Source organism: Manacus candei, unplaced genomic scaffold (genome assembly GCF_025592945.1).
Source record: "Manacus candei isolate 608988 ecotype Guabito, Panama unplaced genomic scaffold, ASM2559294v1 h1tg000019l, whole genome shotgun sequence".
In the NCBI taxonomy this organism is placed as follows: domain Eukaryota; kingdom Metazoa; phylum Chordata; class Aves; order Passeriformes; family Pipridae; genus Manacus; species Manacus candei.
This window is the reverse complement of record NW_026138067.1, coordinates 3651243-3666878: the sequence shown is the minus strand read 5'-3', so window position 1 is coordinate 3666878 and position 15636 is coordinate 3651243. Positions and strand designations below refer to the sequence as shown.

At 40.7% G+C, this 15636-nt stretch overlaps 1 protein-coding gene across 1 annotated transcript in view; it reads left to right on the top strand.

Moving 5' to 3' along the window:
- Positions 1-13012, top strand: part of NIPAL2 (NIPA like domain containing 2) — a 49462-nt gene extending 36450 nt beyond the window's left edge. The window contains 6 exon segments of the mRNA XM_051785229.1: positions 373-469; positions 4586-4721; positions 7115-7203; positions 8998-9061; positions 10363-10457; positions 10769-13012. Coding sequence (XP_051641189.1) covers positions 373-469; positions 4586-4721; positions 7115-7203; positions 8998-9061; positions 10363-10457; positions 10769-10863 — 576 coding nt within the window. The 3' untranslated portion in view covers positions 10864-13012.
- The last annotated feature ends 2624 nt before the right edge of the window (positions 13013-15636 follow it).

Below are 15636 nucleotides of genomic sequence, written 5' to 3'. Positions count from 1 at the left end.
TAAAAGCAGAGCTGCTCTATCTTTAGCTAAGTGCTTTACTCCATAGGAATTATAAACAGAGTTTCTGTAAGAATTATTACAATAAATATGGGTACCTTTGCTGTCACATTAAAAAAGTCTTCTCAACATTACCAGTGATAAAATACAGATAGAAGTGTAAAAAGAAAAACTAAAGAAATAAGAAATGCTCAGTTTAAATTTTGCTATAATAGGAAAGATAAGTGACAATAATTGTTTGATAGCTCAGTCAACTGGCAATAAAATTATTTTTTAGCAGAAGGTGCAATGAAAAGTGATGTGACATCTCAGTCTTTGAATAAAGCATCTATTACATAGTTTCACAGCTCTAACTTTCTTCTCTTTTATTTTCAGATCTTAGAAATTTTAATATTCTGCATTCTTCTCTATTTTTACAAAAGAAAGGCTGTGAAACACATCGTGGTTTTGTTAATGATGGTAGCGCTACTGGGTAAGAACATATTATTCACTTTAATGTTCCTGTCTGTTACTTGATAATTCCTTGTCAGCTAGATAATTCCAGTCTCTCAGCTAGTTTAGATTGGGGCCATTTCAAAGCGGTGTGCTGAAGGAGAAACATTTGAAACATTTCACATGATTTTTACTGGGGTCTCTTTTTGGAGAAAAAAGCTGATTATGAAACATAGTTTCTATGCTTATTGATGGGAGTATTTCTTTTTGCAGATACCCTGAAATTAATATCCTATGTGGAATGGTATTCTGAAGCCTTTTTTTAGATAACACTTTAGGTTTAGATCCTGGGAAAGTGGACTGTTTGAAACTTTGTTTTGGAGAGCAGGCTGTGAAAATCAGTTCTTTAAAACAGAGCAGCTTAAGACCTTGTAAGCACTCCTTAAACAAATGCAGTGATATGCTGTGACTGTACAACAACTTTTCTTTGAATTATCGATGACTATTGTCTATGTTGCATATGCAACATTTAATATTTTACCACCTTTCCAGAAACATAACAAGAACTCAGTGGGCCACTGAAGTTTGTGGGCCACTGTCAACACAATCAATAACCAGAGAAATAGGGAGGTCACTTTATCAGGTAGCTTTCAATAAAGTTAAACTTGAATCAGTTTTGAGAAATGTCAGGAGGTTATCTCTGAAGCTCCACTGCTTATATGAAGAATTTTCACCACCCCATGTGACAAATTGTCCAGTCCTTGTTGCTTCTCCATGGAAGCCTCATGGGACACCACAAGTCTTTGGTTGAAGTGAAAAGTGCTTGAACTGTGTTGTTCAAGTAAAAGGTCATTCTCTCAGTTCAGTGGATGCACGTATTAGTTTGCAAAGACTCATAAAGCACATTTCTAATGGAGATGATCGTGAGGGTTTTGATAAAACAGAATTTCACTAAGGTTTGCCAGGTACAAAATTTGGACTTGACTGAATGTGAAAAACCGTCACAGCTTTATTAACTATCTTCCTTCAGATACCTGAGTGGTTTCTTAGTCAGCTCAAAAGCTCAAACTTTTAGAACAACTTTTTGGGATAGTCTTCCCATATAGGTTTCCCAGTACTAGGAACATTAGGATCTGTAGCTCTGCAGAAGCATCGAAGGATGTCCACGCTCCCTGTATGAGGCAGAGATGGAAGAGCTCCAAAAGTCTTAGGTCTAACTGTTCCACTACTCCTGGTTTGCAGGAGGGAAGTGTGAGTCTAGCCATTCCCCAGCTCCTAGCCCAGAGCGTGGCAGCTTTGGCAGAGCTCTCCTGAGCTGCTCTGCAGCTTCCAGCACTGCTATGAGGAGTGTGAAGCACTGTGCACTCCTAAGCACTCCTAATGAGTGGATCCACCCTCCTTGTTGCGTAGCTGGAAGCCTGAAGATCTCCAGGTGGGCTCCTACACCTCCCTGCCACAGTTCTGGGCAGGCCCACCGTGATGGCTGCCCCAAGCAAGGTCAACACACAGCTCCAGGAGACCTGGGTGGTTCATCTGTGTAGCCCTGCACGCTTATTTTGCTGTGGAGCCTTCCAGCCCTGATGCTGCCAGTGTGAAAGGGACACTTGGAGATGCTGAACAGCAGCAGGGCTGCAAACCTGTGGCCCGGCAGGCACTAACTGCAGCTTGGTAGTCAGGCTGCAAACAACCAAAAATACAATTTCAGATGGTGGCTGCTGAGGTTTTGGTGAGCATATGCAGCTTGAGGAAAAATTTGTTATTACTTCTGCTCTATTAAAAAAGACACAAACAAACAAATCCTGGTTTATGGGAAGTTCTGAAATACTGATATTTCCCTTGAAGATGAAATACATGATTTCATCTGACTCTGGTTCCTGCAGCTGTGCTGGTGCCTCGCAGTCCCCACAAAGTTACACCTAGAGCCTTCTCTTTGGTCTCCAACCTTTATGCTGAGCAAAGTGATGGAGGGGTTGAGAAATTGCCCAGTAACTTTGCTCTCAGCTGTGACCTGCTCTCTGACACATGACCCTTCGAAGGCCCTGCCTGGTGGAGGAGTAGATGAGGCTTGGGGTCCTGTTGGAAGCTTGGGCAAGGGAATTTTATCTTTTTCCGTTCAGATACATTCCTAGTGGAGTGTTCATACAGATGTAAATTAAATGTAGAAAGGTTTCTTTAAAGAGAGAGCAGCCCTTGTGTTTCACTGGATATGCAAGCTACTTTCATCATGAAGAAAATACAGAGATGATTATAAAATCTGAAAACATTTTGCTTAGTACAACTGCAAATTCATTTGGTGAGAATTATCTTACCTCATGTATATACTGAAAGTTATCATAAGTTTGAGGGGACATATTTCAGATTAAAGTGAGATTTCAGAGTTTTCTGCCCTAACAGCTGGAAAGTGACATCATTTGTTACACTAGCCTTGAGGGGAGGTCGTTACAACAGAGAAACCAAAACCATTTCCTAGGTTTTGAAACTTATTCCAGAGCTAATTTAGCAAAAAAGACCATTCCACTTTTCAAAGAAACTAAACCAACCAACAAAACAAACAAACGAAAACCCCCGGTGCTTTCTTTTCTGCCTTATTAAAATTATGAGGCATGGAAACTGCCCTTTCATCAGAAAAAAAATTTCAGGAATCTACTCTTAGGTGGACAGTTCAAACTACTGATTTTTACCTATAAGTGTTCTTTTAAAATAATAACTCCCCCATATTACAGTGCAAATCTCAATTTTTATGTGCACTGCTTGTTGGGGCTTGAGTGTATTTTTGACTTTGTATCATACCATTTGCACTGCTGCAGACCAGCATTTGACCTCTGCTCGGTGTTACAGCTGTGTTTGTTAAACCACTTCACCTGTTTCCATTACAGAGAAAGAAGTGAAGTACTTGGTGAAAATGTTGTTATGAAAACAGTGAATTTCATGGTGGTGAACAGGATCATCACAAGATGTGTGCAACTCTTAAACTCTCCCTGAACTTTTGGACTTGCTAAAAGAAAAATACTTACAATCAAAACCACAGACCTGAATTCATTCTTTTCCCCCCACCTTTTCTCCCAGCCTTGGCCTGAACTTTTTGCACAGTGCAGGTCTCCTTGCCAATCTGAATGTTGCAGTTACAGGAGGATGAATCAGACCACTGAAATCCAACACTCCTCAGCTCTGCACAAGGGTGGAACTGGATCCCAGCTGGGGAACGGTGCTCCTGACAATTAATTACCTTTCTTCAAAGGTCATCTCTGAAGCCTGACTCTTCTTAAATTTTTAGTTTCTTTTGGATTTGTTACATTTTATTTGCAGTAATCACAGCCTACTTGGGTTAGGCTGTGATTCAACAAACCAATAGCACACTCCAAAAGAAAATTTAAAGTAACTCTCAGGTCCTTTTCTAAAAGACCTGTCTTGCAAGATTTCTGTGAACTGCTGACATGTGTTAAAACCGTTGCCTGCTGTCTGAGATATGTTTGTGGTGATGCAATGAGAGTGATTCAATAAATTGACAACACCCTACTGAAATATTCTGTTCTATTGGCTAAGTCTCGTAAATGTTCTTAAGAGCCCCACCCCTGAAAAAAAGTGCAGACCCCTGTGTTGGTTGTCTGCCCTCCATACATAACTCATGGGGAGAGTTAGGAGCTTTGGGATGTGATCCCAGAAGTCAGCTTTGGCGAGCTTTGGTCAGCTCCCACCTCAGCAGAGAAATCCTGAAGGTGAAGAGTTATTTTAGGTTGCCAATGTCACATGCAGGCTGCTATTAAGAGGTGTCCTAACCGCTTTGAACAGATAACCAGACCTCTCAGACCTCTCCTGAATAATGCAACATGGGCTCCAAATTAGCAGCTGGAGCTAAGTAAAGTATGTCTAGAAGTCAAGGGGGCTGTTGTACCACCTCCAACTGGTAGTCCAATGTGCTCCAAAAACTTAAAAGCAAAACATGAAGCACACATGGAGCTAAGGCCACTTTGGGTTTTGACGTAGCTTAGCAAGTATTTATAAAATTATACACTTGGTTTTAGGTGCCCAAATCCTACCTGTTTTATTTTAGGTAATCAGGCCTCTGGCTCTGACCTGGAACCTTGTCCTCTCTCCCTCGTGCTCTGAGGTTACTGCTGTGAATCCTGCCCTGCTAATCTATCCCCTTCTCTTTCAGCATCAATGACTGTCATTGCTGTAAAGGCTGTGTCCAGTATGATAACACTATCTGTGAAGGGGAAAATGCAGCTAACTTATTCCATTTTCTATATCATGGTTGCTTTAATGGCAAGTTCTTGTGCTTTCCAAGTCAAGTAAGTGACCTTCTACTTATCTCCTAACCTTCATACACATTTTATCTGTGAGTTTTATTTGGTACTGATAATGATTCCAGATACAAGTCGCTTTTTGAGGCAACAAATTCCTGGCAGAGCCTTGACAGATGCATTTATTGTCTCCAACTGATGGTATTGCTTATTTAGGCTTTATTTCTTAGTTTATTATTGATTGTTATAGATGCTACCTCTTCTCCTTATCACCTTCTACAAGGTCTTCCCAAATTTGCTTGGCTAGTTTTGGCACAGGTCTTAACTTATTAAATGAAATTTATGTTTATGTAATCTTTTGGGGATTACGTTTAGAAATCTTTATTACTGAATAATCAAATGGCCATGTTATCCTCATTATGCATGTCTTCTCCCCAGCTTTATGTCACCAGTCAGACTGAAGAAGAGAGTTTATCCTAACTTTCTCCCTGCCTCTGTTAAATCTGCATCTTGCACTTTGCTATCCTGTATGTCTGTACCTTTCTAGGAAATAGTTAACTTTTGGTGTGCAGGGGACATCCAAGTTTTCCCTGCAGGACTCTGGTCTGTTAAGGGATTGGTTTATGCTGCTTTTGCAGATTGCTGGGTATGGCAGTGTGGTAAAATATGTCTTACAGCTGAACAGAGTGTCTGTTTCCTTTATGCCTGTCCCTCTGCTTCAGGTGCTGATAGCATCATTCAGTAATCTCATCTAGACTGCTCCAGTGTAAGCCTGAGTATTTACTTGCATGATTATTTTCCGGTAGAAGAGCCAACCCAGCTTTTTCATGGCAGAACATACCATTCCCATGTGGAATCAGAAAGTCCATGCATTATTATGCAGTGACTCTCCATGGCTGACTCAGGAACTCCCCTGTAGCAGATTATAGAGTGATTTACATCCAGCTTGTCTTCACTGGAAGAACAGCTCTGGGCATTTAAAATAGGAAATAAGAGCTTGGTAGATAGGAAGCTTCTGAATTAACCTCCATCTTTCCAGTTTTTCTTTATTTCTTTTGCTGGGCCAAAATTAAACAGAAGCGAAATGTGCGCATTTCATTCCCTGGGCTGAGTGCCTTTCTCTCTTCTCTCTTGGATGCATTTTCTAATGGGGACAGTACTGTCAGAATAAATTTTTCATTTTATTTGTTTCCTCATTTTATTTGATTGTCATGTGTTAGCTCAGAACAGCCTGTGCTGGAACAATCTCCTGGATCCAGCACTGGGCCTTGGTATCATTGTTTTAGTTCCTGTGACCAAGTTTGTTGCAAATGGGAGAAAATAATGAGGTGTTTTCAATGACTTCAAAATCCTGACTATCCTGTGGATATGTAGGATTTCTTTATTTTTAAAGCACCATGGAGACTGTTCAACAGTTGCTAAAATAACTATGCAATTGCTTTAATGGCTAAAACAGATCCAAGCTTGGATTTTTACTGTGCACATATATTGCACCAGTGAAACATTTAAATGTGGTTCTTTTTATAGGTTAGAATATACTCTGAAGGCTCCTGATTTTTCTCTTTTGGTCTGAAATGCACTATTCACATGACAAAGTATCTTCTGGTGCATCCACAAGTTCACACTCATGGTTGATCACTCTATGGGTAAATGTTGATAGCTGTGGTCTCTGTGAAAGTGAGTTAATTGCTTTGCCTTTTCAATCTGCTGATGCAGACTGTGCAGGCTACTCCATGGCCAGTTTCTTGACCATGCAGGTCTGTATGCAGTGTATGCTGCTGTGGTCCTGCACACTCTTGGTCGTGAATGTGGTGAGGATTCATGTTGCCTTTCTGAAGACAACAGCAGAGAGTTTCCAACCCAAGGAGCACAGGCTTGGAGCTATCTTCCTGGACTTTCCCGGCAGGACAGAATGTTTCTGGGGTGTGATTGCATGGATAAATATACAAATAGGTGTTTCAGCCAAGCTGGATGGAGCATTAGCAGCAATGTTGACTTCAGCAAAGTGAAACAGTTCCTACAAGAACTCACATGTTCATGTTTGTGCTGTAAATATACCCTTACACAACCTGTTCAAATTAGAGCAACTTGTCCCTGGCTGCTTGCAGGCAGCACTGCTTCCAAGAACCGATGCAGACCATAAGAAATAATATCCTAGCATTCCTGCCTTATCTGTGGCAGACAAAATTTTTCCAAAAATGCTTAAAAAAAATATCCATTGATAGCCCATGTCCAGAAGGATTCATGCCAACTTTCTTGTGTCTTGTTTGTACTCTGCAGAGTCAAATCCAGAAAGTAAATTCAATTCATGTATGCTAGTTAGGGCTATTGGGGTAAGAAACAGTCACACTTATTGTTAAACTGACATAAGGTGGCTTAACCTGACTTAAAGTACAAGGAACCTCTTGTAGGCATGAGGTGTAATAATGCTTGTCTTGCAGGTTCTTGAATCAAGCAATGCATCTGTATGAAGCAACAGCAGTTGTGCCCATTAATTTTGTGTTTTTCACCACCAGTGCCATCATTTCAGGTTTGTTTCCAACCTTCTGCCTCTACACAATGATGTTCTAAACATCACGTTTTCAAAAATTACCACCTGTGAACAGGAACCCAAACCAGACATGGTTTTTCTCTTCACAAAAAGTTTTTCCTAAGTCACAGGTGTTTAAGTTCTGAAAAATAAACAAGTTCACAACTTCTGAAGCAAAATAAATGGCAGGGATGTTGGAACTAGATTATCTTTAAGGTCCCCTTCCAACACAAACCTATTTTCTATGAAAAACAATCAAATTCTGGCTCTTCCAGAATAGATATGTGTGATTTACTGTGTCTTGCTGGCTTACTAGAAGTACCTGCATTTATCCTAGCCTCATCTTGACATCCAGTAAATGCGTTTACCATGTGCACACCAGCCTCTCTGTATACGAACTGGTAGAGTAATTTTAATGGCCTGGCAAACTACTCAAATGACAACCAGCTGTGTTTCATAGTAGTTAGTGTATATTCTATTTCAGAAGGTGGGATTCTGGGTTAAGTGAAGGAAATAAAATTACTCCAAAGACTTTTTTAAGCATTTAACATTTTATTCTGGGTGAGAACTTTGAACTCAGCATTGTTAAAGAGGGACTGCAAATCTTGGAAATGGTGCGCAGCATCAGAACATGAGCAGGGAGGACGACTAAGATGCTGTATCAGCAATGAGCCAAAATGATCATGTTGTTAGAACATTTATGACTCATTTTAACACACACTGGGGGCTTTCCTGTCATTGCTGTGCAGAGTTTCTCATGCAGAGCTGCCATTAATGAGAAGGGAGTTAGCTTCACGCACAGATTGCCTCAGCACCTGTGTTAGAAGAGACCTACACTTTGTGACTGAGAGAAGACTTGTGCCAAAAAGGGGTTACATTCCTATGGCCATATGGGAAGTTTGGCCTGGTGCCTCCTTAAGAGATCAAGTACCTATTCAGGAATGGCTTAATAGCTTTGAGACTGGATACACATGTATTTGCACCAGGTTAGTTAAACCAGTGTAGGGCTTAGAAGAACAACCTCTGCTGAATCTTGCTGGGCTGCTCATAGAAGGTATCTTGTCTCGTGCCACCCCCATCCCCAGTTACAGCCTTTGAAGACACAGTCACACTTCAGCTGCACTGGTTCACACTGGTGTTTCTAAGCAGAACTATGCTCATCAGTGGTTTAAAGCTAATATACTTGGCTGCTAATCGGGGCAGCTGAGGTCCAGATACACATCTGGTTCTGTCACCTCCACTACAGAGGTGCTAATTCCTGGAAGAGGGGTGACCAGAAAGAGCTAGTGATCCCTTCAGCCAGAAAGATTTGGCAAACTTGTCTGCTGGAGCCCTTAACTTGGTATAAACATGAGGGACACAGTTAATTATTGAAAATCTGTTCCCAATTGGAGTTAAGATGTCCACATGGTCTGTTGGAGTATCTTAACGAAATCCATGAAGAACCTCTTAGCTATATTGGTATGTCTTTGCTTGAGAATAAGACCTTGAGTTTGACCTCCATAAAAACTGTTGCTAACAATGCAAAAAATACGTGCATCCGTGCAGTTACTAACCCAGCACATGTTCCAACCTGATTGACTAAATCTTCACCAGTCCCATGCAGTATCTTGAAAAAGCCTAGATTATAGAATATAGGCACATAAAGTGAACACATCACAATGTGCATTAATACCTTATTTGGGATTTTTTTGCTCCATTTAAGCATGACACTGCTCCTGACCCTCCCAGCTGTAATTCATATCACTTGGAAGCCAGTCAAGATCTGCAATTCTTGTTTCTGTCACATTCCAGGGGTCATATTTTATCGGGAATTCCAAAGTGCAGCTTTCCTGAGTGTGTTCATGTTTCTGTTCGGGTAAGTGTATCAGCCTAAAATCTGCACTGTTTCAGTTTGTACTGAAACACCATTGCCTTGTGCCTTCTTTTCTCAGTAAGAAGAAACCTGCCTTGTTATTAAAATACTATGGAAAAGCCATTATAGCAGGATAAAAAAAAACACTAAAAAAAAAGATTGATGTCTGTGCTTTGGGAGTTTGGAGCCTGGTTTTGAATCCAAATATGTAAAAATGTGAGACACTTATGAACTACTAATCTCATGATGGAATGAAAACCCAGCAGCATGTGTTGCTCCAGCAGGAAGGAGAAATCACTACTCTGCACCAAATATCAAGTTACAGGGGGTGCTTTTACAACTGTGAGACATCTCCTCCCATGTTACCTTCCAGTTGTGTGTCTGCTGCTGCTAGGCATGGGCAACTATATGAGCTGCTTGCCTATAATGGAATAATATATTAACTCTCTCCCACCTTCCTGTGTCAAGAAAGACACAGTGTGCCTGCAGAAGAATTCAGAGCATGCTAAATAAATTCCTGAAGAATGGCCTAGGTGTTATGAGAGCAGGAACCTTCTCCTGACTCTCAGCACCATAAAAACTTTTGGGACAGGGGACAGTTAATTGATAATGGGTTAAAAGCACCTCAGAGAACTACTGGAGGTGTCTTGCCACAGTGCTGTCAAATAAATGGGGCTGATAGCTACAGACGTCTTCATCTTCTGCAGTTGGGCTTGAGTAGGTGCACACAACTGCTGTCTTGTCTGACTGCAGACAAAAAAGACACAAAAACTGGAGATGAGCAACCATGTATTTGGCAAATAGGAATTAGGAGTTGTGTGTCCAACATAGAGCGGATAGAAGATTTGTCCAACCATAGCAGTTTTTCACTGCTTCTGGCTTGCAACTTGCCCCTGAGACACACAGTCAAATGAGAAAAACAACAGAGATGTTGATTGTCTGCAGCTAGACTGAGTTGTTAATGAAATTGCACATGCTAGAATGCTAGTTTGGATGCTCCGTGAAGATTTGCTCAGGGATTCAAATGTTGTGGTCTCACACTCACAGGCATTTGATTAGGTATATATTGCTGAAAGTGTAATTTTGGCTGTGGAGCCTTTGGAACTGATAATAAAGCTTCAGGAGGCAAAAACTAGACTGAAAGAAAGCCCAAGATGAATTTATAGAGCTGCCAGGAAGAAGTGTTTCTTTATAAACTCAGCAACTTGTATTTGGAAGTCCTTGAAAAAGAAACATGGAAAGAAATTCTCATCTCAGATGCAGCGAACTGTTTCTAATGATACTCTGCCACTGTTATTTTTCAGGTGTCTACTGTCTTTCCTTGGTGTGTTTATAATTGCAAGAAATAAAAAAGAGGAGCATTTGCAAATTCCTTTTATTGACTGTGGACATATTCCTGGTACGTAGGGCTTTTTTTCTGTCTCTGTTTAAATGAGGTATCTGATAATGGGATGACCTAGGAGAATTGAGTCACAGATGTGCTCTAGTCATATTTAATAAATATACTGTTCCCTTAATTTCTATTCCTGTTCCCAACAGATTTTTCAAAGAATTTTTCAGAGTTTTTTCAAACTATTTTTACCACCAGTCAAATGAAAACAGTGATTACTAGAGCAAAGAATGTTTAAATGATGGATTGATGGGGGATTTGTTTTATTAAAATTCTTTACAGAGTTCTTGTTTTTCCCTTCTCTCACCACATTTCCTTAGGACGCAAACTGACAGGGAAAATACAACCAGATTCTCACAGTTCATGCTATGGCACACTGAATAAGGAAGATGACTTGGTGAAAAGTCAAAGCTGAAAGAAGAAAGGACCTTACTTGTCAACTAACAGGAGGAATACCACTGGAACAAGGCACAGCAGCACTTTTTTTTGGAACATATTTAAGTACACATTGAACTCCTGTATGTTGATGAGTCATAGTATTATTTAATCCTAATTAATTTATCCTGTGATTCTACCAAATGGATTCTAAATATAAAGGAAGCCTTAAGAAAAACTAAGTAACCATTAATGATACAGAATATTCTCCTAGTATCAATGCCTCTTGGGGATATTTTTAGAGTCTTAATTGCCTTGAAATGCAAATAGGCACAGAACCGGATTATAAAAATTCCCCTTTGAAACCCCTCAGATCTCTGTAGATGCTTAAAGACAAAGGTGGCAAATGAGAACTTTCATAAGTGACTTCAAAGTATTCTGCTGTATGTACAATTCCTTTTAAATCTGTTCCTTCCTGTTCAGGAGTCAAAGCTGTGGGCATATATACAGTGGACACAAATAGGTAAACACAAAGAATTTTCGATTATACGTAGAGGGACAATCCTGATTATCTCCTACCATTCGATTGATTCTCTTATCTTCCAAGGAAATAAACACTTGTATGAGGAGGGGGAAGAGAATATTTGCCATAAACATAGGCACATGGGCACGTGTGCACATCTGAGGTGCCCAGCCAAGGCAGGTCTAGGGAATTATGCTTGACGTTTTACATCCTTCGAGAAAAGTCCTGTGCACCGGGCTCTATGACCTGTTAGCACAGTCTGTTCTGAGTTTAGCTTCTTTTTCAGCAAAAGCAGGTTTTAGTGAAGAAAGTACATAGTTTTTCAAAGGAAGTGAGGTAGCCAGGCTCCCTCTCTTGATGTGTCTTGGAAAAATACTCCTAAAAAAGAAAAGTAGGGCAGCTCCTTGTTACCACTGCTAAAGCTGTGTGAGGAAAGGCTGTAAAAAACAGAACCACAAAGAGTCATGGTAACTGTACCACTTTTCCTTCATTAAATGGTAGTGTCTCCACATTCATTTAAAGAGCCAGAAGTGATGGGAAAGATGGCAATACAGGCTCTGTATTCAGATTTAGGAGGTCTTTGTGTCCCTCAGTCCCAGATACCCAGCAAAAAAAGCTGCTTCTGGGCATTCATCGTGGGTCCACTTAACCCTGCCTGATAGTACTGATACACCTCAGCCAGCACAGTGGGGAGCAGACACATCCTCTGCATAAAAACTTAAAGTGCTCTTGAAAAATGTGCATGTCTTGTTTTAGGTTTAAATTAATCTGCAGTAATGGATAGGGGCCATAGACTGTGTGTATTTTGTTTCAGTGAGATAAGAGGAAATGAGGTCTCTTTTTCTTTCTCAAATAATTTTTTATTTAATTTTAAAATAGCTACAGTTGAAGATCCCTAAGGCAATTTAATTTCAAATGCTACAAAGCACACACAGAGCTGCAGTTTTTCCTGTGGAGCAATGGCCCAGGAACTAGGGCATGTGGGGACTTGTGAAGCTGTTTTTCAATATGGACCTTTCCCAGCTGACACAGGACAAGGCTCTGTGTCTGCACCTTACTTGTACTAGCTGTCTGGCTTGGCCTTCCTTTCCCCTCTTACAGTTTGAGTTGAAGTTTCTAAAGCTTAAATAAAAATTTTAAAAAGCACATTATTTTCAGGTGCTTTCTCCAGGGAGTAAGAACATGCCTCTCTCTTTCTTTTGCAAGTCAAATTTAAGCTTCTTTCTAAGTCTCAAGTGAGAGTGTGTGCTAAAGATGGAAATAGGAGGCCTACAGGCTTTTGTTCTATGACCTGGGAAACAAATGAGTGAAAGGGTTTGGTTTTGTTGCTTTTCTAAATTATTGGCCTTGGGCATCTTTCCGAAATCTGTTTCCATGACTCAGGAGGTCTGGAGGAGGTAATAAAGGTTACCAGGTATAGGATTTTCTCTCTTTAGAGTAAGAAATCAAATGTAAAAATCTGTGGCAAAAGTTATTATTTATTTTATATTTCTGTATTTCTTCTTGAACAATGTTTTTTTTTTCTTCCTATGGGTTTATACTAAAATTATAAGGGTTAAAATGTTGTCTTTAAACCCTAACATATTTGAAAGTAATTTATGTAGCAAAACACTGGTGAGAATTATATGCAATTAAAAGTTGTGATTTGACACGGTCTTTGAAACTCCAGTACGTTTCAACTAATTAATATATTACAAGATCAGAAAAACTCAGTGATGAGAATTCATTACTGCTCTGCCAAGAAAGGGACATGACTTGTTTCAAGAATCAGTTTCTAATCAATGCTGTTTTCAGATTCTGCTTGCCATACTTAGGTAGCAAACACCACAGACAAAGCAAAAGCCTTTGCACTGGAATACTAAACCATCTCTGAAGCCCTTCTCTTTAATAATGAGTTATTTTCGTGTAATGTTTTTCCTGATATCAAAATGTGAGCTAGATAATAAGCTGCAATACTTGCACCTGCAGACTGAATTTTCCTGAACAGATCCTCCATGGGATATGCAGAAATCAAACCAGGGAAAGGTATGGTGGGCAGGCAGCATCCCATGTGGTCCTCCAGGCTCCAGCTTGGGATTTTTGACAGACCAGAAACAGGAGGACTCATTTAATGCTTGTTCCACTGCTGGTCACGCTGCAGCAAGAGATGAAGTATTAACTGGCCATGGGCCTGGAAATGGGACCTCTGGAGTAGAGCGAGGCTGTTTAATTTTTGCTGTAAAATATCAGGATGCATTTACCAAATGGTTTCAGCTGGCAAAAAATAAGTGACCTTTGGACTGGATTTGTCTATCTGCCGATGGTAGGGGCCTGGTGTTCTCCTGGCAGGCTGATTGCCTGCTCCTCCCTAGAGCCCAGCTTTTGGCAGCATCATGCTTTTCATGTAAGGGTACTGGTTACCTAAAACCAAAGGAAAGAGGCTGGACATTATAAGGGCTTGAGTTTCTGTGCTTTGAAGTTATGGTTTCATGCACTTGGCAAGCTGCTTGAATGGTTCAGCGCTGCTGAAAGACTCCTCTTTTTCCTGGATGTGAGGTCTTGTGGCTTCCTGTGAGCCAGTTCAGCTAACCCATCCTGCAGACACAATCTGTATCCTTCTTGCTGGGATAGCTCTCTGAGCTGAGGCAACTGACTGGAGAGTATGGTGGGAAGGATGTGAAAAAGAGGAGAAGGAGTGAGACCTCTCTTCTTCAGGGGGAACTATTACATTATTTCTCTCCTGAGGAGATTCTCTATACAGCAAGCATTCTGCTAAGATCACTCTTCATGTATCACCATAACCCAAATGCAGTTATGAGCTTCTTGAAGAACTTTTAAGTGCCTGACTCCTGAAGCAAAACTGTGAGCCAAAGAACTGGCTTCTGTATAGTGAGCGATATGTGGCCCCAAAGGGGGCTGAGATAGGCAGCTCGTGACACCAGCAGTGTCTCAGGGTCACCTAGAAGCCCAGACATATATCTGACTATGAATGATTCTGAGGATTAATTTTTTTCTTTCCAATGACTGTTTGCTATAAGGTGTGTAAACAGTGCTGGAAGGATGGACTGAAAAGTCTTCTGAACTCAAAATGGTCTCACTCTTGTGATCTCTCCTTCCGGCCCACTTTATGCAGGATCGTTGGTTGCTTGCAGAGAAAAGTATTGCCTCTGATAACACTGGGGTGCAGATGATTAGGCTGAGCTGTCTTTCAGTTTGCCCTTTTGTTACCGTCCTCTAAGACTTGGCATTTTTCTTTTTGGAATTTATTGTTCATTCCTTCTGCAGAAATCAGCTGGACTGTGTTAACAATCAGCCCAAAGGAGACAAAGGCTAACTACCATAATTATATTCCATATATTGTATGTGGTTTTAGCTTGGCTTTTTTTTTTCCTACTGATTTGAGAGTGAAGGCTGACTATTCTCTGCCTAGAAAAGCATCTCCCTTGGTGGATGGGAGATGTTTTAACCTTTTGAAGATGAGAGATGCATAGAGACAACTTCCAGGCACTTGGCTGCAGTAACCATTTAGTTGCAGCCTAAAAGGAGGCAGCATTGGCAAATACGTCGCTACATATTAAGCACTCATGACCATTTAGAAAGGATCCTGGTCCTCTTGCCATATGTTACATCTGTTCAGAGCATATGTAGCTGATCTGAACCCTTAGGCACATAAAATATTCTTGAAGCATGCCTTGAGGATGTCAATGTCTCTTGGGCATGTACTGTCTTCCATCCAGAGCTCTTGCTGGGTCCTCCCTTTAGGGAAATTAGACTGTGGGGTGGATATACACCACAGGATTACTCTGATAAGAAGATACAGTACTGTCTGAATGTTCCCATGACCTGGAAAGTGTTTATAGAGTACTGCCTTACAAGGAAGTTGTATAAACTTACAGTCTTAGATTACATTGCCTTTATTTTCTGATTCCCACCAAAGTAAGCAAGGGCAGTTTTGGGTATCCACAGAAGCAGAATTATTAACACCTCAGGAACTTCAAGATCTAAATAGTTAGGTGGCTGCTGAGTAGGCTTCTTATTTAATCTAAATCCCAGTTTTGCTCTAAGGCTTGTCCAGGCCTTTCAAAGTGCATTTCATAGTACAAATCTGCAGCAGCATTTTGATTGCTCATGGACTCGGTCACCAGTGCCAGGAGAATTTGTGTCAGTTCAGTTCACAAGGTGACCATGAGGAGGACGGTGTTCAGTGGCAGACTGAGAAATCATGGTGACTGAAGAGTTTTGCATGAATGCAGAGGGGTCCACACTACAGTGGTCTCCTGGACTCCTTGTTGACAGTGTCAACAAAGAATT